The sequence below is a fragment of the Schistosoma mansoni genome (assembly GCF_000237925.1).
Source record: "Schistosoma mansoni, WGS project CABG00000000 data, supercontig 0373, strain Puerto Rico, whole genome shotgun sequence".
Lineage (NCBI taxonomy): Eukaryota > Metazoa > Platyhelminthes > Trematoda > Strigeidida > Schistosomatidae > Schistosoma > Schistosoma mansoni.
Genome location: NW_017386216.1, coordinates 9,883 through 36,456, shown reverse-complemented (window position 1 = coordinate 36,456; position 26,574 = coordinate 9,883). Strand labels below are relative to the sequence as shown.

General features: G+C 35.6%; 1 protein-coding gene across 1 annotated transcript; it reads left to right on the top strand.

Annotated features, from left to right (window-relative positions):
- Window positions 1–9,181: 9,181 nt before the first annotated feature.
- Smp_172030 (DEAD box ATP-dependent RNA helicase, putative) lies at window positions 9,182–22,023 on the top strand (the record flags this gene model as incomplete). The annotated part of the gene is made up of 11 exons (XM_018792327.1): window positions 9,182–9,226; window positions 11,836–11,928; window positions 13,927–14,128; window positions 14,166–14,301; window positions 14,337–14,700; window position 17,015; window position 17,317; window position 18,157; window position 18,360; window positions 19,813–19,994; window positions 21,601–22,023. 10 exons carry the CDS (start codon window positions 9,182–9,184, stop codon window positions 19,902–19,904), a joined length of 936 nt encoding a protein of 311 aa, XP_018644392.1. The 3' UTR covers window positions 19,905–19,994; window positions 21,601–22,023.
- Between the last annotated feature and the right edge of the window lie 4,551 nt (window positions 22,024–26,574).

Here is a 26,574-nt window from a genome sequence, read left to right as displayed (position 1 = left end):
CTCTTGAATTTATGTCATATCTTATGGCTGTCTACTTCATATCTTCATTATATAGGAGCGAGTTTCACTATAGCATAAGATAATTTTATACTACGTTTGCGATGCTCCATCATGTTACTGAACGTATTGAGAAACTCAACGTTGGACAACAAGTCTTCTGCACCAGCCTTTTGCAAAATGGATATCTTACCTGAACCTTTTAAACGTGAGTCACATTGGTGATTACCATTTTTACCAATGTCTATTATCCGTACTACACTTATTGCTGTCTCACACAGTAAACCATGACTTAACTTCCTTATCGAACATATGCCATCTTGGTTTCATCTTCTGTTGATTTACATTCAACGCGGGTCGACAAATATCTAATCGGTCTCTATAAATCCCCACGAACCCCACCAGTCTTCATATACATTTGTATTTATTCATCCGACTGTCAAACTAATAATACCCAAACGAACGTTCATCCCAACTGTCAACATATATAACAACCATGTAATTTTATTGTGATACTATAACATACATCCGAACTAGTGTATTTAACCTCAATATCGCGCTGTCTACATTTTACTCATAATAAACTTCGCAGCCCTAAACGTTAGACTTAGCGATAAATGATTAGCCATTTTAGCATAACAACTCTCAACTAAATCATGTAAACCATCACAAAATGCCGATTTCGCATACTTATTATGTGTGCAAATGCAAAGACGAAGATAGTTCGAAATGTTTGAACAGGCACTAATGACTCATAAGTATTATATGATCTAATTTAGGACGATTTTTCAACACCGTCACAAACAATTGTTAGAACTTAACAATCACACACTATGATAGACAAAATTGGTGAGAGACCATAACTATTTCTTCATAATGGTTTCTCATCATCGACATAAAGCATTATCATGACTTGACAATCACATATTATGATTGATAAAGTGGGTGAAACTATTAACGAATTAGGTGGATAAATTGGCCTGTAATTATCAATAAATGGTGTTGTTTACTCGTGGTTATCTTTTTCTATCATAGATTGTTTCAACATGTTTCTTCATCAGCTACTCATCTGATAAACACCCTAGAACCTTGTCAGTTTATCAGAGGTTTAGTGACACAGCCATTCATTCTAATCATCCATATGGGGAACCGAGCGAATCCGTAAACTGAAAACATTGTTGTCAAATTTGCCCCAACAATGGCGGGAGTTCATGCCATTATCAGAGAATTAGGTTGAGAGTTGTACTCTACTTGGTACTTATGCTCTCCCCGACAATCATAGAAACAGCAATCAATGTTCATCATATTGCAAAGATCTATTAAACTAAAAACTGAAACACGAGTTGGAATTCTTCCTCTCCGTGGTTATACTTCTGTTCCTTTAGTTAATCTACTAATGTAGATGCAGTTGGTTATAAATACAAACTCGCATTAAAATTAACTAACTTTCTAATTTAAAACAAGGATAGTGCTAATGACAAAATCAATGCAACATTACAAGTTTTTTATTTGATTACTATTAGTCCGAGCACCTCATACTAGTACTGTTCATACGTTGATCTTTTAGCTACCAGTTATTGTTTTACATCTTAGGTGATTTGTTAAAAAATCTTTAAACCAAACTATTCTATACCACTGTAATCCCAACTTGTGTGACTCTTAAATAATATGTACATTAATTCAATTTTGAGAGTGTTGAGAATAAAAGGAAATATTTTTGAATCACTACATGTATTTCCCGATCAGTTACTTCTAGTGTACCTCTGATTTGCCTCACAGTTTATCACTACCCGGAGGATGCTTATTATTATTTTGGCGACTTCCGGCGCTTGACGATCCCACTCGATTTGGTATCGAACCAACGTCACGTTGATTCTGGTAGGAGAGTAGTCTAATGGCACTGGTTATAGGTCGTACGATCTTCGAAGTTGATCATAAGATAACTGAGAGAATTCACATTCAACACCGAGAGGAGGTCAGAAGTGGTGGACTCGGGAACGTTTAATCGGCATGGTGTTGCCTGATCGAGAGAGTATAGTGACCTACTTTTATGGCGAGAATGCAATTGGCCTAATAGAAAAATTTATTATTACAAACAGTTGTAATAGTAGTTGTTTCACTGTACTTGATTGTTTTAGTGTACCAAACACACACTTTCTTCCGTTGCCTGTGACCTTGCGTGAACTCGAGTGAGCTCAGTAGTTCCACTTGCAAACTTTGGCACGATCTCAGTATTCTTTCGATGCTACGAGATTACTTACTTACTTACTTTCGCCTGTTACTCCCAATGGAGCATAGGCTGCCGACCAGCTTTCTCCAACCCACTCTGTCCTGGGCTTCCTTTTCTATTTCTATCCAGTTCTTGTTCATTCTTCTCATGTCTGTCTCTATTTCTCGGCGTAATGTGTTCTTTGGTCTTCCTCTTCTCCTTCGACCTTCAGGATTCCATGTGAGGGCTTGTCTTGTGACACAATTGGGTGATTTCCTCAAAGTGTGCCCAATCCACTTCCAGCGCTTCATCCTGATTTCTTCCTCCGCTGGAATCTGGTTTGTTCTCTCCCACAGTAACTTGTTGCTGATAGTGTCTGGCCATCGGATCCGAAGTATCTTGCGTAGACAGCTGTTAATAAACACTTGTATCTTCTGGATAATGGCTTTCGTAGTTCTCCACGTCTCTGCCCCATACAGAAGAACTGTCTTGACATTTGTATTGAAAATTCTAACCTTGGTGTTGGTTGACAATTGTTTTGAGCTCCAGATGTTTTTCAGCTGTAGGTATGCTGCTCTTGCTTTGCCGATCCGCGCCCTCACATCTGCATCTGATCCACCGTGTTCATCAATGATGCTGCCCAGATATGTAAAGATTTCCACATCCTCCAAAGCTTCTCCGTCAAGTGTAATTGGATTGGTGCATATTGTATTGTATCGGAGAGTCTTGCTTTTCCCTTTGTTTATATTGAGACCTACTGCTGCTGAGGCTGCTGCTACACTGGTCGTTTTCTCCTGCATTTGTTGTTGCGTTTGTGATAGAAGAGCCAGATCATCCGCGAAGTCTAAATCGTCAAGCTGCATCCTGCCTGTCCACTGTATCCCGTGCATTCCTCCAGATGTTGACGTCTTCATAATCCAGTCGATCACCAGGAGAAAGAGAAAGGGTGAGAGTAGGCAACCTTGCCTAACACCGGTCTTTACCTCGAACGAGTCGGTGAGTTGTCCTCCGTGGACAATTTGGCAGTTTAGTCCATCATAGGAGTTCCGTATGATATTTACTATCTTCTCAGGCACACCGTAGTGTCGAAGAAGCTTCCACAGTGTCGTCCTGTCCACGCTATCAAATGCCTTCTCGTAGTCGATGAAGTTGATGTACAGTGATGAATTCCATTCGATTGATTGTTCCACAATGATACGTAGAGTTGCGATTTGATACGAGATTGCCGACAAATATATTTTATTACAACCGTCAACTGCCTTCTGGTTTTTGGCTTACGGAGAGATCCAACTCGATATCTGTCATGTATTCTTCCTGTAGTGGTAATCATAGTCGATCGCGACTGGACGTCAACTACAAGGGCGTAGTCACTCCATGTAACCTCTTGCTTGTTGTATCGGACACATTAATCACTTCATAGCCCAAGTGTGTTCTTCAGAAACATTGGACATCATGTTACTGATTTTCACGAAATTATTGGTGAGTGAAGACTATGACGTGACTTCCACATAAAATTTCGTGTCAATAGGGATGAGATTTTGAACCATTTATCTTGTTCGGTTGTACCAACAGCCCATTTCCTGGCGTTTGGATCATCCTATGGTGACCTGTTTCATGTTCTTATCGTGTGGGATCAGTAGTCCGTGGTTGTAACCTGGAGTCAGCGGGAATATCCAAGGAAAGTGTGAAGATATTTGTTGTTGCTCGGACAGTTATGATTAACATCATGCCAGCACTGTTGTATCAGTGAGTGAGCTCCACTATCCATCTATAATTTTTGGTTGCTGATGTCGGTCAACTACAATGTATTTAATACTCAACAGGAATATCGATGTTCCAACCACCAAGGGCTACGGTTCGAATAATAAGGACTTGTATTACAAATAATACATGAATCTTTGCATGGACAGAACTATTAGGCTGTCCAGCTAGCAGATTTATTCAATAAAATTCGAAAATGCCCAGAGTAATTAAACCTTCAAAGAACATAAATTAGTTGCAAGTCAAAGTAAAAATAAGGCACTCCAAATGGCCTAAGAACATTTTTTTACCATTTAACAGTATTCCAGCCCAAGTATATGAACTAATGAAAATTCACACTCATAGGAGCAATACAGAGGCTGCCAAATATAAAGGCTAATTAAAACAAGATTAAAACATTTCATAAGAAATCTGTAAAAAGGTTGACCCACTAAGAAAACTTAGTGGCAAGTAAAACAGACAATAACATTTTCACAGTAGCCATTATATAACACCACATACAAATGAAACTACCGAAAATAAAGACTTTACTGGTGAAAGTAAGAGTCAGAGTTGTTGTTGCCTGAAACTTATACATGACGGGATTTTCACAAACAAGGACTAACAGATCGAACAGAAACACTTAATGCTGTGTCTTAAACTGTTTTACTGAAAATTTTGCGGGATAATTAATACCGACTTCTTTATCGAATCACAAGCAAATAAAACACTGGCTGAACATGTGGTTGCAGCCGATGTTGCCAGCATGTCTGAAGTAAACTAGGATTAGGTGAGAAACGTATTACGGCAGGCCAACACGTGTTAGTCCACACTGTATTATTTCCAGACCGAAACTAAGAAGAATCTGATAAATCATAATCCCTTAACATCAGTTTGTACGTTGAATGAAACTATTCAGTGTAACTTCGCATCGCTACGGGACGAGAATACAGTTTCTCTAACGGTTTCTAGTGGGACGAAGACGGAATCTGAAATACAGGATGCGTATTTTGGACGGATCAGATAAGCATACCGAACTAGAGAGACTCATATAATGATCCTCGACATCTATTCAACAAAGGATTCAAAAGCAAGTCGAACCAGCAGTCAGGAATGATGGATTTCAGGGATATATTTGGGAGATAGTTGGTGTGTCAAGGAACACATTATCTAAGCTGTCTAGCTTCTATGATGGATACGTAGCACAGCGTATCTAATCTTGATCTACTGAGGTTGCTTGACTAAGCGCCTCCAGCTAGAGTGCGTTCAGTAAAACCAATGACCTTGCCATGTTTTAGAAGTTTAGGGAATTAGCGCAAAGTTCTGGATCGGTCAGATTGCTGACAAGTCAAACACAAAATGGGGAATATTAAATAGATCAACCAAATCTTAAAGGGTTAAGAAAACAGAGAAACGACCTTTTAGAGGAGTGAAATGTGATTAGATCCAATATTAAGATCAATGGGCATCAATTATCCATATTCAGCCATTAACGCGAGCCGATCTGGCAACAGAAGTTAAAAATTGATAACTGTGACTGGTCTTAAAGTGATGGATGCCCAATCTTAAGAGACTTCCATTGAAATCATGACGTGGTTATCGTATTCGTCCTTGTGCCCGATGTGAAATAAGCAACTAGATACGACGTGTGCTCGGAGTCATCTTTATTAGATATTATATTGGCCCACTATGGAAAGGACATCACAAACCTTTATTTATGCTGCTCTTTGGTAAGAGTGACCATGAAGTTCCAGTCCTTAATTTTTGTATTTTTGTTAACAAATATGGATAACCTTAAGTGATAACAAACGTTTGAAAAGCTAATATACAGGAAATCATGCACCCAGAACCCTCAAAGGACTGGACAAGAGGATATCTCACTGAAACAGCCTAGGAAGTGTTCGGAAATTTATGTATGCAATTTACTGCACCTCATATCCCTTGGACTACACGAAGGCATCTGGAAACTTGTCACTGTGGTTCAGTGAGGAGGTGTAACGACTTAAGCTAGGTGGTTAATAGGTGGTCAAAAAACATCTTTGGGATGTCGAAACATTCCATAATACGAAGGGTGATTACCATCAGTAAAGAGGTTCTCACTCTTTTCTGTAAGAAAAAGGGAATTTAAGGAAGGCTTAGGTTACTGATGAGCCATACTTTCACAATCGGGAAGCCTGAAATCTTGTAAATCTGTAGGACTGGATGAACGTCATTGTAAGCCCTATGTCCAACACAGGTACAAAACACAAACTTGAAAAATATCAACCCATCAGCCTGACCAATGTGACTGACAAGATTTTAGAAAAGATTATTCGGAAGTTGTTTAAGCATCTAGATGAAAATCGTATTCCCTCTGAAAAAGTATCATGGCTTTAGGCACAGGTTATTCGCTCTTCACAAACTTATTAGTATCCCGTGAAAGTTGGTTTGCCCTGAAAGATCAAAAGTTACCTACAGATGTGGCTTTCATTGACTTCCGTAAAGTGTTTGACAAAGCCCCGCTCGACCGGCTGTTATATAAGCTGGGGGCTATCGGCGCTCACACACACACGGCGCTGGAGGCTACTAATTTATGTGGATGAACGATTCCCTTGTTGGGTGTCAACTAAGAAATGAAATTGATTCCAAATTATCTATTTGGGAAACTGTGCTAAGCGGAGTGCCTTAGGGGGCGATTTACGGTCAGTGTTGTTCCCACTGTATGTAAATGACCATCCTGATCACTTATCATCACCTGTTTGGTCATCTGCTGACAATGCCAAGTTGTGAAGAGAGATAAAAATGATGAAAGTTTGGAGCTTAAAAATGACCTACACCTTTGTCTGAATGGTCTGGAATTCAGCAGTTGCTGGTAAGCGCTTCCAAGTGCATTATGACGGGTACTGGTTACAAAGGTACAGCAACATACACAGTGAGTGACACTGAGCTACCTGTTTTCCGGACAAGCGTTGACCTAGGATTCATTGCAAGCGAAGAATTGAAAAGCACTGTAATGTTGTGAGAAAGCTACCAAAGGTTTTAGGGCCCTATGGTCAATACGTAGGGCCTTCAGCCATATTGATGCGAAAACATTTTGAATCTGTATATAGTATTCGTCCGCCCTAAACTCAAGAACTGCATACATTTGTCTAGACCCTGCTTAAAAAGAGACAATGAGCTGTTGGAAAACGTTCGCAGAACCGCAAGTAAACCGATTTACGGAATTCAAAGCTCCCGTGTGACTATAGACTAGCAGAACTAAATCTGTTTCCCTCGTAATATAAGTGAACCAGGGGTTAATTGATCACAGTCTTTAAATCACTTAATGATAAATTTGCACCTGATATACACTCATTTTTCTTGTCTTTCAAAACATTCACAAGCCCAGAACAAATTATTTGTTACCTGACTATAAACTTTCCCACAAAATCGCCAAGTAAAACTCGTCACCGAGACATGTGGTTAAAGCTCCATCTGTTGGCGCATTCAAAAGAGAGTTGGGTAAACTGAGAGATCATGATTATCATGACTAACGCGAGCCACTCAGATTTCTGTTCATTCCAAACTGAAACTGATCTGGAATGTGGTGGATCCTATTAGAAAAACTTGTCAGTAACGCACCGAAAAATGTTAACTCTCCTGATGATACAACGGATATTCTAGTTTTGCAACTAGCAACCAGTAGTATCTTCTATAATCGTTCGTTCCCAGTGGAATAGAAACCAGAAGTCAGATGAGGAGAGGTAGGAAAGATATATTTGATACGTTACCAATATATCGAGGAACCTTTACTATAAGCTGGCTAATGAACGTAGGAGCAGTGTCCCATGCCCAGTTGAAACGTGATCTGGTGCAGATGCATGACAGAAAGCCTTCAGCTAAACAAGTCCACTTAAACAACGTGGTCAGCATCCAATGTCGAACACTTAGAAAGCTATTGATTTTGGGGAATTATTTACAGCTACACTCGAAACGGAATTGTCTGACTATGAGTAAAGTGAAACGATAAAAAATAGCGTTTACTACAAAATGGTATACTATATAGTAAAACGGTAACTGTTTTGAAATGAATATTGTTTGTAAGTGCCTCCTAAGGTAACAATCATAAATAAGTTCACTTGATTAAGAAGGTTCCTTTGCATGTGGTGGCACCGACAGCATGATGGGAAAGATAAATCCGATAGTGTTATTCAGTAGTAATTCGGGTCAAAATTTCAACATAGTGGGAAATGGCCCAAAAGGATGTTGTAATATAATTATAATCCTCAATCACAGACTTTGGCCGATAAAGCAGAAGAATGGATGGCAGAAATAGAGTTTATTATGAAGATTAAGAGGAAACTTGACTTATTCTTCAGCCAGCCGAATTATACCCCTTCTACAAATGATACAGAGAATTTCCTCTATTATCGTTCATATACCTAGGTTCTTACCTGGAGGTATTGGTGATCCACTGCTACCAGACACGGAAGACTGTTAGGCGAAAGCTTCTTCTATTCCGTCCTTAACCATTTGAACCATTTAACAGTAACGCATAAACCCACTAAAGGCAAATATAAAGACGTAGGGCGGGATTTTGTCAAGGTCCCCTCTACCTCTTGGATTCCCAACCATTTTAATGCAGGTAATTTCCTCTGAATAGCTAGTTTTTCGATTGTTTGAATAATGTCACAATTTGTCAGTCATGATAAATAACTAGATCTATTTCTTGATGACAGTGGACTCAGTTGTGTGATCAAAATCTCAAATATTCTCAGTCAAATTATTGAAATAATGAGCTTTTACCAATATACTATATTTGCTCAAAATTTTAACCACTTGCGCACGTACATATGCGAGTATCACCTAAATACAAAATTTAGTTCAGATGTGTGTTCATTTAAAGAACTCTCCATGAGGTTACATCTAGTATATGTATTAAAACGCTAGTGGATAAAATGGCAAGGCTGATTCTTTTGCTCAGATCTCATAGGTCAATACCTAAATCTGAGGCACTATGTGATCGGATGTTCATAGCCGACATCAAATGTACTAATACACCCTAATTGGCTACTAAACTTCAAAATAAGATGAATTCTAGCACAACTAAAAGTCCACCCTTAGGATGAACGGTGTTTAATTTGTAGGTTATGCTCAAGTTAATTACGTCACATTGGCTTGTATTAGTCATGCAACTTGAAGATAGTTGGTTTTTGTCACGATAGGAAGTCTCTACACTCTGGGGACAGTCCGAACATAGTGAATAAAAGCTTTCATATGGCTAAGCAAAGCTTGGGACTTCTAACTAAAAAATTTTTCTCTGTAAGTTAATATCTATCCTAGCGTTAACGGCTTCATTTCAGTTTGCGTACGAGCTAACGTTAGGGAATCTGGTCGACTGAATTTAAAATAGCTAGTACTATCACTGTAAATTTTTGTCCCATCTAAAGTGGACGAAAACGCGCATATGAATGTGTTAATATTTCAGCACTTTAATCGTTCTTAATCAAAAACACGAATATAACCATAAATATTTGTCGAAATCCTATTCGTGTCATTAGATCCCTTCACTCAGTTACCATAGTATCCCTATTAGGGTTTGAGCCTATCGTATGATAAGGTATGTAAATAATTATTGGGAAATATGGTGTCTATGGTCTAGTCAATTCATACTTCGCTACCAGTCATGGGTAGATCATGTTTAAAAACACGTTTGGACTACTAGTTTATCATTACAACTACTTATTATGATGAATTTGTTTCCATTGTCTCTAGATACATTTAATGCATTTTGTCAGAGTATTGGTCTAATCACTGTCATAATTTCTGTATTATCAGGTTTAGTCGTCCATAGAGATTGCTTATCGGCTTGTTTACTATGGAATTAAATTTCTGGGTACTTCCAAAAAGCTATGAAAGTACTCTAACCGGACTAACAAGTTGGGCATGTTAGTCATGTAGTGATTAATTATTGCGTGATATTATCATTAAGATCGTCAGAGCGATTTTTGAAGACGCAGAGGAGAGTGTCTCCATGCCTGGGACGACATCTTTTATGTTGGTCATTTTCCCTTCACAAACTTTTGCAAACGTAATCTGACTTGCAGCCGTGCGTAATGTCGTTTCCATTGACATCTCATCTAACTACTTTAGTGAAACCTTTGATATTATCCATTATAATTCTCGAAAATGCAAAAACACTTTTAATCAAAGATAATTGACTGTTGGTATGTGATCTTTGGCCTCGCTTATCGTACTTTTATCAAGTTATATGAGTAAAACATCCCTAGAAGTCCCACCATAACGGGAAGTTTGATTGCAAGGAAGGCGTGTCTTATTAGCTAAGCTGTATTGATTACTACTAGGTCTTAGCGACTGAGGCTCTACTTTAGTCGGTTAGAAGCCAAATAACAAAAACGTAAGGACATGAATGTCAGTATCTTTTATTTTCTTACAGTTGTTAACTGTAGGGCTACTTTTTCTCAATCGCTTGATGCAATCACTGAGTTGCCGATCTCTTATCCCCTAATAACCTTTTGGAAAAAACAGTATCAATAAATTTCACTCAACAAACGTGACTTACAGCTTGTGCCTAAAGCAGATCATTCCATTACTGTTACTCACTTACTTACGCCTGTTATCCCTTGTGGGCGTCTACTGCGTCTTTCATTCGGTTCAGCAACACTTGAAAACTTTTTTTAGTACTAACAGCAAACTTATGCCTCTGTAATTATCACACCTGCTCAGATCTCCTTTCTTTGATATCTTGATGAGGTGTTATTCTTTTCAGTCTGTCAGTGAAACTTGTTCCTCCTCTCATATCTTCTTGAATAGAAGGTGAAGCATGTTTGCTGTTACTTCAGTGCTTCAGCTGGTATACTGTCAGGTCTTGCCGCTTTCCCGCTCTTCATTTGTCTGATAGTCACGATTAATTTCTTCGATAGTTGGTGGAGTGACAGATATAGAAAGGTCTGTATGTGCTGCTTCGATGTCCGGTGGATCCAATGGAGCTGACCTATTCAGCAGTTCCTTGAAGTATTCTGTCCATCTTTTGTAGTGTGGCAAACAGAGAAGTGACAACCGGCCTCATACTTCTATTGGCACTAGAGATCATCTCGTTAATGACGGACTCCCTCCTTCACCTTGATATTCTTTTAACCTCATCTAAATAGTGTGAGAATTCCATGTGGTTCATACTTTAAGATTTAATTTTAACTCGTTGGCTAATTAAATGCTGTTATACGGGGCTTTTTGTAACTTACAGTGGTGCTATGGGGTTATCAGAATATAGTAGTACTTTAATTGTTAAATCACTCAACCTCCAGCATTCGAGTTGTAGGTCCAGACACCGTCTGCTTACACTGGCTTGAAAAGCTTGGGTAAAATCATTCTGTCTCACGCTAAAAAGTGTTGCTCAAAGTCGGACGTACAAAACTACTCTTAGTTACCAAGCTATATTAAATTAAGTTGAAAATTACATCAATCGAAGTGGCATGGAGTCCTATGAATGAGGGCCATGGAGATATAAATCTACCATAAGCATCCTAGAGACTCAATATTACTTTGTTTAGGTTTGAATGTTATTAAGCCTTATTGAGTCCAAGTTAGTAATCACTTGTGTTCTGGAATCGAAGTTGTGGTTTGAGGTTTACACATTTGACTTTCACCTATAACATTTTAGGTCCGAATTTATTTCTATTTATTCTAATACTATATTAGCAACAAAACATGACTCTGAATTACAGTTATACTTTATGGTTTATATTGTGTCTATAGGTTTGGTTCTTTTGTTTATAGACTGTGAATAACTTCACTGTGTTTGATAAGCAACTTCTAATTCACTTAATAAGTATTTTTATTGGGAGTAGAAGCAAAATATGCCGAATTCTTTGTGTATATTAAAAGTGCTAAAATTTTGTTTTTATTTTCAGCCACGACATTTGGACAAGTCAGACGAATTATCTGACTTGTCGGATGATGATTATGTTCCTTATATACCAGTGAAGCAACGTAAACAACAGGAGGTAATGTGCTTCATCTTTCATTCGGTGTTTTATCTGATTACAATGCTTAGTTTTAAGTGTTTGAGGAGACTACGAAAAGGCGAATATTCTTATGTTTGAATTACCACAGAAAGTATTAGATTTTTAAACATAAATAAGTGTTTCACTCTTGATTTATACGTGGCCTAGGAATGTTTCTCATCCAAACTGTCTTTGTTTTTATTGCTCTGAGTATTGTTCTTTACTTTCAAGTAAGAAGCCATTAAAAACAAGAATTGTTTGTGAGTAGTTTATCGATCTAGAGTCTCGGAAATATTCTGTGCATGTGCAGTTGTAATACAATTCTATCTCCTTAATGGTTGGAGTAGTAGTTTTGACCATTCAATACATTTAACAAAACACCAAATAGTTAATATGCATTCGATCGTAATGTGAATCCTTAAAAAAGTTGAGTGTATCAATCACTGATAACTCGACTGGTTATGTAAACATCAGATGAAACGAGTTACTAACAATGTCTTAGGGTTAATGCTTAATTTCTGACTACCTCTCGGAAATTATTTTACTTTTTTTGTCTACGTCATATTCTCCTACTAAGCTGGGGCCATATTTGTGAAACTTAGTGTGGGCTGTTTCTGTTAAAATGAAAAGTAAAACTTTGGCCAATATCAGATTCCGTATACAAACTCAAAGTATGTTGGCTCTTATTTTTATGGTTCATGTCAAGTGTCCGTTTTGACTATATTTCTCATTGTAATATTATCATATCAGTCTGCTGTACTTACGTTTATTTTTTTTTTAACAAAGAGATCATTATGAATTAGTTTTTGTCTCAGTAACTAGCTATCGGTTCATTCAATGTACTTTGAGATACATTTAATATAAGCACCACTTTCTATAGGGCTTCTCAAACTGAGATAGGTGGGATTAAGTTCGTTCCTCACCTGTTAGGAATGTACTTCTAATGGTATTGGGTAGATGAAATCCAAACAAATTCGTTTGTTATTAAATATTTGTTGAGTGGGAGTTCGGTCATTTAAATACATATATCAGTTCAATCCAATACCAGATAATTTCGTTTTAAAAGTTTTCGAACTGACTAGCTGGCATTCATAGTCATTCGTAAATTTTTATGATCAGGCTTGTACTCATGATATCTCATCACCAGATCGGTTTGTTGTGTGAATCCTGCAGTGGTCTCTCTCGTTCCTCCAAAAAAACAGGAATGGATTATTCGAACTACCATGGTGGTACTCCTTGAGTTCGTTAGTGACTAGATTTGCGACAGGTTATAAACTTTTCATGAAAGCACGTGAGTACACGCGCTTAACAGACAAAGTAAGTTTAATAAATTCCAAAACAAGAAAATTTATAACAATAAACACATATTTAGAGAAATATTGGGTCTGAAGTTTGAACAGGCTGCCGCTTCGGTCGCTTTTTCAGCTTTCTGGTACTTGGTTTGGTAGTGCCCAAATAAGATTTGATCTTTCTTTACCCTTTCGAAAATTAATGAGGAACTTGGGTAACCTATCAACTGATTATGAATTATTGTTTTGATTTTGAACCACTTCTATTGTATGAGAACTAGGAAGATATTTCTGACTTGTCCAAACTGATAAAAATAAAATGTGGTTTAAGCACCCACAGGTCTTTCTTTTTTGAAACTGATGACCCATATATTCACTGTTGGACGTGTTTAGGTCCAGCTAATACATTCATTAAGATGAAACTCGTTTTGTGTGTTAACTAGACGAGCTCAGTGGTTTAAGGACTAATGAATTTGGATTTCAAGAATTCGATCTCAGGTTCGAGTCCAAGTCCACCCATTTAAATTTAAAATAGATGGGTAATATCATCACCCTTTGCATAAAATAGTGTTCTTCAGAACTTGGTCTCTAAATTATTGAAGCGAACTGTTTGCCTATATCCAACATATAAACATGGTTTTGTATTAGTAATAAAGTTTCTGTACTATTAGTTTCATTAGTCCTAAATATTTGATTTCTCCCACTTCAGCTTACGTCACTTCAGCGTGTATTAGGTAATCTTGCGTACACTGAAGTACCTGAGGAGGAACTAGACCAGGGTAATACAGCAGAACAAGTTGAAGATGATTCGGAGGGTGTGACAAAAAAGTCGTCTGATGACAAACATCACGGACCTAATGCCCAGGGTAGTTTATTTGATAGAATGTGGGAATTAAAGCGAAAAGCTGAAGGTATGTTTGTCTGGAGTTTTTCGTTGACCGAATTTAGAAAGGAAGGAAACAGAACGGGATAAAAAGTTAAAGGAAGAAGCTAAGATTTTAGAAAGTGTTGCTGAAAAGACTGCTTTGAAAGGTGTCGCAGAACTAGCAAAAGGCATTCAGTATGACAAACCTATTCAAACCAGGTATAGTAGTAAAGCAATATTGATTTTTATATTAGCTGGGTACCACCCGTATATATCCAGGAACAAAGTGAAGAGAAATCTGAAGAAATCCGCAAAAACTTTAGGATTTTAACTGAAGGTGATGATGTACCCCCTCCGATTCGACATTTTAGTGAAATGCGTTTTCCAAAGGCTTTAATTGATTTACTGAAACTACGAGGAATAACAAAACCTACACCGATTCAAATGCAAGGTTTACCAGCTGTGTTAAGTGGTCGAGATATGATCGGAATTGCATTCACCGGCTCCGGAAAAACAATGGTGTTCTCAATACCAGTTATATTATTTTCTATGGATCAAGAACAGAAAATTCCATTTATTCAAAATGAAGGACCTTACGGTTTAGTTTTAGGTCCATCTGTAAGTTAGAGTAATTTCTGTTTGATATCATTTTTTTGTTTTATTATATGGTTATGAGTTTTCAATTAGGTAGTTTTTATCTATTATTTTGTCTGTCATTAACTTTTTCTTTTAGACGTAGATAATAATAGGTAACCAGTTTTTGAATGTTTTTTTAGCAAACATATGCCCTATAATATATTAGTCTACCTCGTTAATTTGCTAGTTACATAATCGCGTAATATTATGCGTTTGTGCATTATTTCAATTTTTAATTTCTTTGAGTAAGAATATCGATCGAATGTCCACGATGTTAGTCTTCTTAAATTGGAGACAAAGGTATACAACTCGTACATTTATATTACCCTGGTCACTTCAGTGAGCGTCTTTTGTTCTACAGATGATATCATGATTATCTAAGTTCGGTCATTATCCCTCAATGTGGAATTCCATTAGGGGTTTTCACATAGCTGATTTGTGATGTGACATTATGTGACGAACAGTAGCTCGTGTTTGAAAATTCATCTAAATTATTTTCTAATATGCGTTAAATCCATAATGCTTTCTGTCATCTGCCGTAGTGGATTTGCGGGTTTTGTTGTTTATTGTTAAATCATTGGGAAGGGGGTTGTCAGTAAGTAACTACGAGTCCGGAGAGGGATTAGTCTTTGATCAGATATTATTTATTTATTATTTATTTGAACATATAAATATTGGTACAAGGGGGTATCTGATATATATGCGCCACACAAAAAATTGCCATTTTAGTAAATTGTGTCAGGGCTATGATACTGCCCGGGTGCCCAGACCAAAACAGGTGGTTTTCTTAGGGGGCCACACCCGGAGCCTTTGACCTAAAGATCTGATCTACGAGGCTGTTGAGCATCGTAAGGAGATGCAGTCCCATGGTAGCCGGTGACCAACGATTGACTCATACGCCATTTGTTCCCTTGAGGTACTGGATCCCATGTGCACCATTGGTTTGGAATCAGGGGCGTGGCCCCCTAAGAAAACCACCTGCTTCAGTCTGGGCACCTGGGCAGTATCACAGCCCTCACACAAATCAAATGAGATTTGTGAGGTGCATATTTACCTGGTGCTTCCTTGTACCAATATTTATGTGTCTAAATAAAATAAAATAAGGGTTTTCCAACTCCCCTAGGTGAACTTTCCGTGTTCAGATAACTCAACGACAACTCTAACAGTAGTACTAAAGACTTTGTTTTACAGTGGTCAGTTGCATATTGCTTGAATTGTGGTAATATTGACTATACTAATCGTAGTGAGCATGTTTTACATACAAATTAATATTGTAGTGTTAAACAAAATCGTAAAAAATCCGATGTGCTTTTTGACGTCTATCTTCTAAAGACTTCCGAAACTTCCAGAGTTAATGAAAATAACGTAGGGGCTATTACGGATGTATGTCAGTTCAATTTTCCACATATCCATACATTTAAATGAAATTAGCGAGCTGCTCAGCAAATGTAGTCGAAGCGATGATGTCTGTGATTGTAAAGAATATGATTTGAAAAGAAGAAGCGGATTTTCGGGATAAAAATTAAACAAGATTGTGTTGTTACTAACTCAACTGATTTATTATATGTGTAGGGTGTGCCTTTTATTTGATATTAGAGGTTTGTAGTCAGTCGAAGAGGAATTCTGAACGTTGGTTTTATGCTGTTTGGTAGTTATTAGAAAGGTTGCTTACGTAGGTTGCTATGTGTGAGGAAGTATTATACTCGTATCTACGAATTTCTACCAATTAAACCTATGTACCTGAAGATTTTGCACCTACTTCTGTTTAGTAATCATTAGCTATGTAAGAAAGCTTTTAAAGGTGGAGTATATATTTGTATATTAAAGTGTAAATTTATCTGGAATTTTAAAGGTGGTAAATAACTTTTTTTTTCATTTTTATCAATACTATAGACTCAGCTAACTGTATTACTTCATAGATATCTAGTTTCACTTGTACGAAATTCATTTGAACCATTTAGAACTGTTTTAAATGTTCATACAGTTTAGAACTCTATTGTGATTTTAGAAATAGGTAACTCACAATTGTTGTTACCAGCATTTTACTATCCACTTTAGCAAGTTGTTACGATTACTACTCAAATATTATGAACTTTATATTGTGTAATTAAACCTAATACTGCCAAAAATTACTCACTCTTCTCAGTTGAATTTGTTTTATGGAGATCGTAAGAATTTTTATTGTCTACTGAAATTGTACTAAATAGTTCTTTCTTTTTTGTTATACTAAATCTCTAAGGAATTATTAGTTAATAATTTTTGTAAGTAATAAATAATCCTATTTCTTTTATACTAGCGTGAATTAGCTCGACAAACACATGAAGTAATCTGTAGCCTTATTGATGGTTTGGTCAAAGCTGGTTTCCCATCTATTCGTTGTTGCTTATGTATTGGTGGTATGGCTGTTAAAGAACAAGCAGATATTGTTAAAAGGTCTGGTGTTCATATTTTGGTTGCTACACCAGGTCGTTTAATAGATTTACTTCAACGTAAAATGATCAATTTAGAAGTATGTCGTTATCTTGTTTTGGATGAAGCTGACAGAATGATTGATATGGGTTTTGAAGAAGAAGTTCGAACTATATTTTCCTATTTTAAGGTAACAAATCAAATTTTCGTTCTTTTTCATTCAATATATAATATATATATATATATAACTTATTATTATTATTAAACAGACATTATGTAGATTGGAATTAGCTGAATCAAGAGTTGGTTACGTTTCACAACGTCCAGTTAAGATATACACGCTTTTTGTGGGCTTGCCAACTAGTAGAGTGAACGAGAAGACTGGAAAATAATTAGGAATCTTTTATATGTATGCATTTGTCCTTTCGACCTGCATAAGGCCATGTAGGCTGATTAAGTGGATAATAATAGTTTCTTTTTATTGAAGGAATAATTTAAATTAAATTTTAAACATCCTCGTAAACTTTCTGCACAATAATGTTTTCTTGATTGAAATGCAATGTAACAATTATTATTCTGATAATAATCATATGCTCACTAGTGACTTGTTTCAAGAGGTATTTTCTTGGGGTTCTAGTGAGAAGCAGTAACCAGTGGAGTTCAACCGGTTCTGTTGTGAGGTCGTAACTCACTGAAAACAGTGGTGGACGGTTGCTCAATTTCGTGGATTGGTTGAAGCTAGACATTAACACCGTTTGATGCCTGCTCAGTGGTCTAGAGGTTAAGCGCTCACGCGCGAAACTGATAGGTCCTGAGTTCGAATCTTGAGAGGCGTGATCGTGGATTCGCACTGCTGTGGAGTCCCACAATAGGGCGAGACGACCGTCCAATGCTTCCAGGTTTTCCATGGTTGTCTAGCTTCGATTGACCCATAAATTCAACTATGGAATTACTGAAATCACCACAAAACCCCTTCTGATAATTAATTGGTTGTTTTGTACTCACATTATATTTAATGCTATTATTCAGGGACAACGTCAAACACTTTTGTTCTCTGCTACTATGCCAAAGAAAATACAAAATTTCGCCAAATCAGCCTTGGTAAAACCTGTCACTGTTAATGTTGGCCGAGCTGGAGCGGCTAGTATGAATGTCACTCAAGAAGTGGAATATGTAAAACATGAAGCGAAAATTCCTCATTTACTTAGTGCTTTACAGAAAACTCCACCTCCTGTAAGTTTTTTTCCCTTACTTTATATATATATATAACAGCATATATGTTACTGGTTAGCATTTCTAAGTTTTACCTTATTTACCAAAGAAGTTTATCGTTTAAATTACATTTATTAAATTTCTGTATAAATACTCAAAGCTAAAGCAATAAACTCAACTTTACATAGGAAATAAGGTAAGGAATAAGTAAATATGTTTAGTCAACTTTAAAAGGCACATTTTCAAGTGTTCTATATCAACGTTTTTCTACTATCATAACTGCAAACTAATCCTTGTCCTCGTTTCGATATATGATATAATTCTTTGTAACCTTTCAGACCACGGTGGTCTGTTCACTTTATTCTGAGTCGCTATTTTTGTTCTCATGTATGTGTGCACAAACATTTACCTACCTTGTTTAAAGTTTGTCTTTAAAAATATATTCTATTCGTAACTAAAATAAAGTAACAAACCCTAACCACCTGTTAAAGATAAGTAAGTACTGGTTGTTACGCTTCATCTATTGTTAGTTCGAAATTACGCTAGGAATTTTTATAACTAAGATAAAATGTATAGTCAGTCCTACCATCTAGCAAATAAACATTTCACCTAATTGTTAAGCATATGCATATGACCGTACAATGTGAATTATTTTCCCATAATTTGTCAGTTGTTTACAGTGTACAATTTGAGTATTTATTGTCTCACTGTAATGGAGCATTTAATTTAAAATTACTGCTGAATCGCTGCTGGCTTCTATTTTGAGCTATGTCTGGTAGAGTACTTCAAGTCATTGAGTTGGACGAATTTTAGAATCACAACCAGGTAGTCGTGATAATCCGACAGGGAGCACATCTATTATAGATATCTTCCGTACCATAGTGCCATGTCATACATAAACTGAGCCCATCTCCATTTTTACTATTCATTTCGAGATTCGTTAAATAATGTGGCATATGAAAGCCAATAAAACCTAAAGGTCTTGAGTATAACTCATAAAGAGTTTGGCTAAGCATATAATATGTCCAAATGTTCTTGGATAAGATGTAACTCAACTCTTTAGTGGTCAATTACTTCTATTGATTCATAAAGTTATGAAAATTTTGCAATCTCGTCAAACTTTTGATTTATTTATAAAAATGTTGTTGTTTGTTTTGGTTAATTAGTTTTTAGTATAATTCATAATTTTTCTTGCTTTAGTTCGCTTACTTGTGATTAAACAGTTCGATTAACATTGTTTTCAATCAACTAGGAGCCCATCCTACAACATACTGATTGATATAATTAGTGAATGAAATATTCTTGCTTAATTTTTACAGTTCATTGCTAGTTTTTGATACATAAATATATTTCAATATTTTAATTAAGTTAGACATTTTGGCAAGTAATTTTTTAAAATTTAAAACAGGTTATTATATTTGCTGAGCGTAAACAAGATGTGGATGCTATACATGAATATCTTCTTTTGAAAGGTGTTGAAGCAGTTAGTATTCATGGTGGAAAAGATCAAGATGAACGTGTATCAGCTGTTACAGAATTTAGAGCTCATCATCGTGATGTCTTAGTTGCTACAGATGTGGCTAGTAAAGGTTTGGATTTTCCAGAAATTAATCACGTAATCAACTACGATATGCCTGAGGATATTGAAAATTATGGTTAGTTCAATATTGATAATAATAATTTGATGAAATTACTTTCTAAGTAGAAATTGGACTCAGTAGGTCAGTGGGTAATACGCTGGGCATTTAAAGTGAAAGGTTACTGGATCCGAGTCTTGGAATAAATATCAACTCTAGGATGTACTGATGTAGAACAAGACGATACGCTAAAGGATTGTTTGTTGAGGGATGTTACAAGGCCTTTATATGATACATATGCATAGCCTTCGATCATACATTTACATTTTACTGTGTGTTCTGCAATCTAGTTAGTTCTAAACTATCTTGTATGGTTATCAATTGTCCTGCCTTCTCTGTGCTTTCGATGTACCAAAACTCTGCTTTTCGTCTGACGGCTGTGACAACTTCAGCTCCACGTTTCGCCTCATGCTGCTTACAAGCAATTTTGTCAGTAGAATCCACCACACTTGTAGGTACCCCTATCTGACGAGTCCCAACCATGAAGGAACACACATTCTGAATTCCTCTGCTAGCCAATGTCCATCTCTACCTAAGATACTTGTGACTCAATGGTAATGCTGTGGCATTCTGCTCAGAAAACACATGTTCCAAAAGAGACTGATCGAAATTCAATCCCTAACATCAACAACGGGAAGACTCAAAAGCTTACAAATAAGATAACTACCGCAGATAAACTCTTTATGTGATGTTAACAGTAATTATTGCTAAAATGTTCATTCATAATTAGACATAGTTATGTGGCATGCATCATAATCTTGTTGTAAATATAAATACAACTGGACACTGTCGTTGTTTATACTGTCACAGAATCGTAAATCCACTATGTCAAGTGATTGATCACTCTTAACCTTCTTTCTATTTATTCTTTCTTCTTATCCTGTTAAGTCTTTAACGTTAAAGCCGACAATAAATGCTGATAAGTCACAATGTTTTAATTATTGATAAATTTTGTGCTTCTGAAATATAGGTGCAACACAGTGTGGTGAATACTGGTGACTTACTGGTCAAATCACTTGACATTCATTAACTGGTTTTTCAGTTTAAACCCTTGTCAACCTACTTCTCTATTGTCAGCCTAGTAGTATTGCTTTCTGTAACTAAAAGTAATTTGTCTAAAAGCTAAGTACATGAACCCGAACTCAGAAACAGGCTTGGATTAAATTTCTTATTAAAATCCAGATTTATGACTATCTAGTCCTTCACATTTTATATGGCTCATTACTAATTAACAGTTGTTATGATGCTTATTAAGAGGGTACCATAACTCGTTTTACAACTAAATAAATTATATATCTACTAGTATATCAGTTTTTATTCTCTAGTCACCAACAATTCACCGAATAGATCAGTGAAAGGTATATGCTTCTTCGATATGTTTTTATTCATGATATATTTGCTCATGACTATAAAAGCAGGTTGGTTAGTGAAAACACATATCTCACTGGGTTCAATTTTCTGACTTGACAATTTCAAGGATTTATAATGTTTTTTCAGTACGAAATAATCCTAAGAACGTGTGACGTAACCATCCATGCTTATCAATTGTACGTAGTACTTAAAAACTAGTGGTCAGTCTTAAAAGTATAATTAATCGATTAATTTTTTGTCTTGTTCATTTTAGTACATCGCATCGGTCGTACTGGTCGTGGTCATCAACGTGGTTTAGCCACAACATTTATCAATAAATCAGTGGATGAATCCACTTTATTAGATCTAAAACATTTACTCATAGAGGCTAATCAACCTGTACCAGAATTCCTTGTTGAATTGGCATCAGCTACTGAAGTTGAACTTGAAATGGGTGGTGAAGTTGGCTGTGCATATTGTGGTGGTTTAGGTCATCGTATAACACATTGTCCAAAATTAGAAGCAATGCAAAATAAAGCTGCTATTAATCTGGGTCGTAAAGATTTTTTGTCTTCTGCAGATTATTAACATATTATCATTATATTACTATTATCATCTGATAAGCTGAATAAAGCCAAACATTTGATAGTTACTGTAAATAATTTAAGAATTCAATTTGTAAATAAAATCTTCAATTAGCATTCAAAGTTTTTCTTTTTCTTTGTCTTAGTTCGAAAGCTTAAATTTCAAGTTTTTTTCAACATCATTGAATAAATGACATTCGCGGGCATTCGCTTTTCGTCCTCTCAATTTCGTAAACAACAGCAATGCCACGAGAAGGCAGTGATTCGGACTTCCGTGACAGAGGCTGTATACGCGTGGCCATGTGAGAGCATTTGAAGAGGGAGAGCTGACTCTCCCCACTCTCGAACGTACCAGGGCATTTGGGGGCTAAATCCGTGCTCCGGGAGAGGCACTCTGGTGTTTCTTCATTTGCGGATAAATCTTTCGCCTTTTACTGTTATATTCCTTCATATTCTATATTCAGTCATATCTAAACATTTTGATTCATAAATGAAAGTCCATTTTTAATCTGTAAATTGTTTGAATATTTTATTTGTGTATAATTTTCACGATTCATATTCAGTTCTGCTGTATACACGTTTTAAAATAAAAAAGTTAAAACTTACAACTTAAAAACTAATAGATCCAAAATAAATCAAATGAACTCTGAGCTAAAAAGAAAAGAATTTATTGATTTAGTCACCATACTTTATTGAATTCTTTACTTTCCCTTGACAAGTAAGTTCTTCATCTGTTTATTCGAAATATATTACAGAAAAATATTGTAAAAGTTACGATTTGTAACAATTACATCTAATTATCAAACTTTCCGTCATAAAGAAATCTGTAGATTTGTTTGCTACAAAAATAGGATCGTGTATAGATCATAACTTTTGCTCAACTCTGATCTCAGTTACATTAGTTTCAAAAGTTAAGAGAGTAAATATACTTTATTTCTTTTCTGTTATAGCAGCTCACTTACAATTGAGTTTGTTTATATCTAATTTGGTTAAGCCCTTTTGTTAACTTATTTGACGAACAGAGTCATTCGTATGATAGCAACCTATCCATACTATTGTACCTTTATTATTGTTGCACTTGTATGAATATGTATGCTTGAGCATTGCTTACTGCCTGTGCATATATTCATTCTGCTAGCCTTACTATGAGTCACTTAATTGATTCGATGATTCACTCATTTCCATATGTATATATATCTACATTTTAATCCTGTTCTCTGACTCGCACACTCGTTCATTGACCCGATCACTCGCACACTCACTCGCTTACTTTTCGGCACTACTCTTTCATGCTTGTTTGACGTGGCTGTAATTTTGGATATCTGTGCGTGGTTCAATTATAAACGCAACCAACACTTCTTATTCTCCTTCTGATTTATACCCCGTTGAGGTGTTATCGAGTAACGGTTATCAGGACGTACAATATACAAAGTTTAAGGATAATATCTAATACCGACCACCACACTGTCCAGTTCAGCCAGTGTACAAAGTTCACTTTCATATGTCTTCGTGATAATTTTCCGATGTACGTGTATGTGTTTCTAATCACTGGGTACACATATTTCTCCTCCAGAAAACAATCTATTAGTCATTCGTTTAGGTTGATTTTATTTCTGTAATAATTATTACTCACCAATGCTTTCTCAGACCTTGGTAATTTATGAGTAATGATATTAATGTATTGTGTGTAATCCCCTGAACACAGTATCACTACTTGTTCTAACCAAGAAAAGTTTTCTTAAAAAGTAATAGTATAAATCGTTTGGATGTAAATTAAAAGAATTAATGAATACAATTCTTGTATTGGAAATCAATAACTAAACCCGTTTGCTTGTTGTTTCCGTATAAGTGTCTACCTAAAGTTCATCAATTACAAGTAAGTAATAGTTTGTTTCATCTTCAGAAAATGCTTTTACACATCTGATAGAGAAGTAATCTGTGCTAAAAACGGGATAGGACTAATTATTTCAGTTATATCAATGTATAACGGAAAAGTCAGTCATGTGTTATGTCATCATCTAATGAAGTATCAATTTTGCATTGAGTTTCAGTTTCAGTTCCGAAACTTGAATAATGTTTAATTGTGAAACTGGATGAACTGTACAGCTAAATAATTTGATAAGTTGAGAAGAAACATTGTTTTAACACGTTGAACGAGCTGATAATTAGAGGGAACTGGTAGATTGTCTGAAAGTTAATGTCCATTAGCGCTACTTGTGTAGTCTTAATTTATGTGGCTAGTCAAATTGGAATTTATTGGTTACTGATGATACTAATAGGTTGAGATTAGTATATTTATTCTGAAAGGGGTGATGTGTACACTGAACAAAAACATTTCGATTCCTTACAATTTACAGAATTTTTTGGATAACTATATGTAAGTAGTTCCGGTTTCCACCACTAAATTAACTACTTCTATGAATCCGGTGTTGATCTTGTTGTGCTAATGTGGTATGGCAACTTGAACCGATGCACATATGTGCCTGGTCCTACGTTGTAGCTGACTGACCGATTTCCTGTTGCTTTCTTTTCAAATTAAAGCCAATCCATAATGCAGAAATGTATTAATGTTACTACCATATAAATAATAATGGTAACAGTAATTCATTAAATATCCTTATTGTTTAGCTTTATTTTTTAACAAAAATAGTATTTAATTCAGATATTGACAACAAGATTTGATTGTTTTGGAAGTAACAGTTAAAATGTAAATGGAATGAAACATGATTCAATAACATATTTATCTATCTACTTTAATATAAAAATTGTGTACTGTTATGAAGAATTATAAACAGAATCGAGTAGCAGAGTTTTCTCCCAACGTCTTATTCTTTTCCTCGAACTCGATTAGATAATTTGTTATGGTGACTCTTTTTGAGAAATACACAACTAAGATAGTTAGTACTACCATTAGTGTTGAGCCAATAACTATCAGAATTATTGAAATTGGATGCACTATATTGGAGTTAAAAGCATAGAGCATGATAAAAGAAGACAACAAAGGGTATTTTATAATGATAATAATAATAGAATGATTAGTATCAAATATGTTATATTTTAAACCTCATAAATGTATGAAGACTTATGATATCTGAGATGCAAGTTCTTATTATAATCGCTTAATGAAATAGAAAATGGAAGAAACCTATGATTTCTTTGTTTAGTTTTACTCAACCACTTGGGTTCAATCCCTGGTAGTTCAATGAATGGGGACGATATGAATCATAATGAGATAAAACTCCAGTCTTATGCCTCCTGTTTTTTTGTTTGTTCTGACATGTTAGGTGAAAGTAAGTTGTGTTGATTAACTAGCGAAGTCACATGCCCACTCTATACTTAGTAATATATCTATCTGTCTATTTTAACTTTGATTTCTACTATGAGTTGCGCTTTATGTTGGCTACTTGCATTTGAGTTAATAAAGCTTGTCTGACGTATAATTTGACCCTCAATCATTGGCCAGAATAGTGTATCACGTGGCCTAACCTAGTGACGTAGTAATATGGTGTTTTATTAAGCATAGTAATCTAGTTTGTCCAGTTTATCCAATGTAATATTACTGCATTATCATCAACTAGTAAGTTCCATTTGTATATTAACATTTAGTGGAGCTTAGTAATTAACATTTCCAGTTTCCAAAAGATTCATTTGGTCAACATTTAAAAACGATTTACTAGTGGGCATATAATTTAGCATATTCAAAGATTACTCTTTCATATGATATTACAGCTGCTCAGATATCCTTACGTTTTTATAAAAAGCTCGTTAATAACTTACGTGTACAATACTCTGAACGACTATATCCTCCTACTTTTTTCCATCCAAATTTGCATGTACAACTGATTCCATTCATCGTATTTGAACAATATGAATGCCGTGGGCAAACTGATTGACAATCCTCACATGTTCGTTTCACTGTATTAGCTGGAATTCGAATGGTAAAAAATTAGTCAGATGCGTATGCTTTGTTTAGGAACAACCAAAAAAGAAATACATTATGTTTGTTAATGATTCCAAAGTTTAGTATAGTGACCTGAATAATCTTATTATTCTGCAGAAAATATAAACTGAGTAAAATAATTATAATGTATTGTTTTGTATTCCTATCAATTCCACTAACAACAACTCTACTGTTACTATATTCCTCATAAGTTTTCATATTCCCAAAACAACCAATTAAAACACTTGAAAGCCAATTACATGGTTGCATGAATTATTTTATTTTTGATTTGAATATCTAAATGAAATACGAGAGCAAAATGTATTACTGTATCAAATATATAATTCGAACGTTCTTGATATAAAGCTAAATAGTAGATTTCTGATTGATGGACTACAATTTATGGACAATAAACGATATAGCAACTATATACATATACTGAAGGGAATTCAAATTATACAGTTATTTCTAGTTAATCTTACATAGCGTATTCATGCTACAGTAATGGTAAGTTTATGTGGGTTCATACAGAGGCAGATAACTCATTGATGTGAAGATTATGTGAAAATATTGAAAATCAACTAGCTTTATCTCTACATAAAAAGTGTCATTACATTTATTTACATAAAAAAATGTTTCATTAAATAGCGAAGTTCTTTTCAGAAGGGGTTTTGTGAAGATTTCAGTATTTTCATAGTTGATTCATGCTTTCAACTATGAAAAT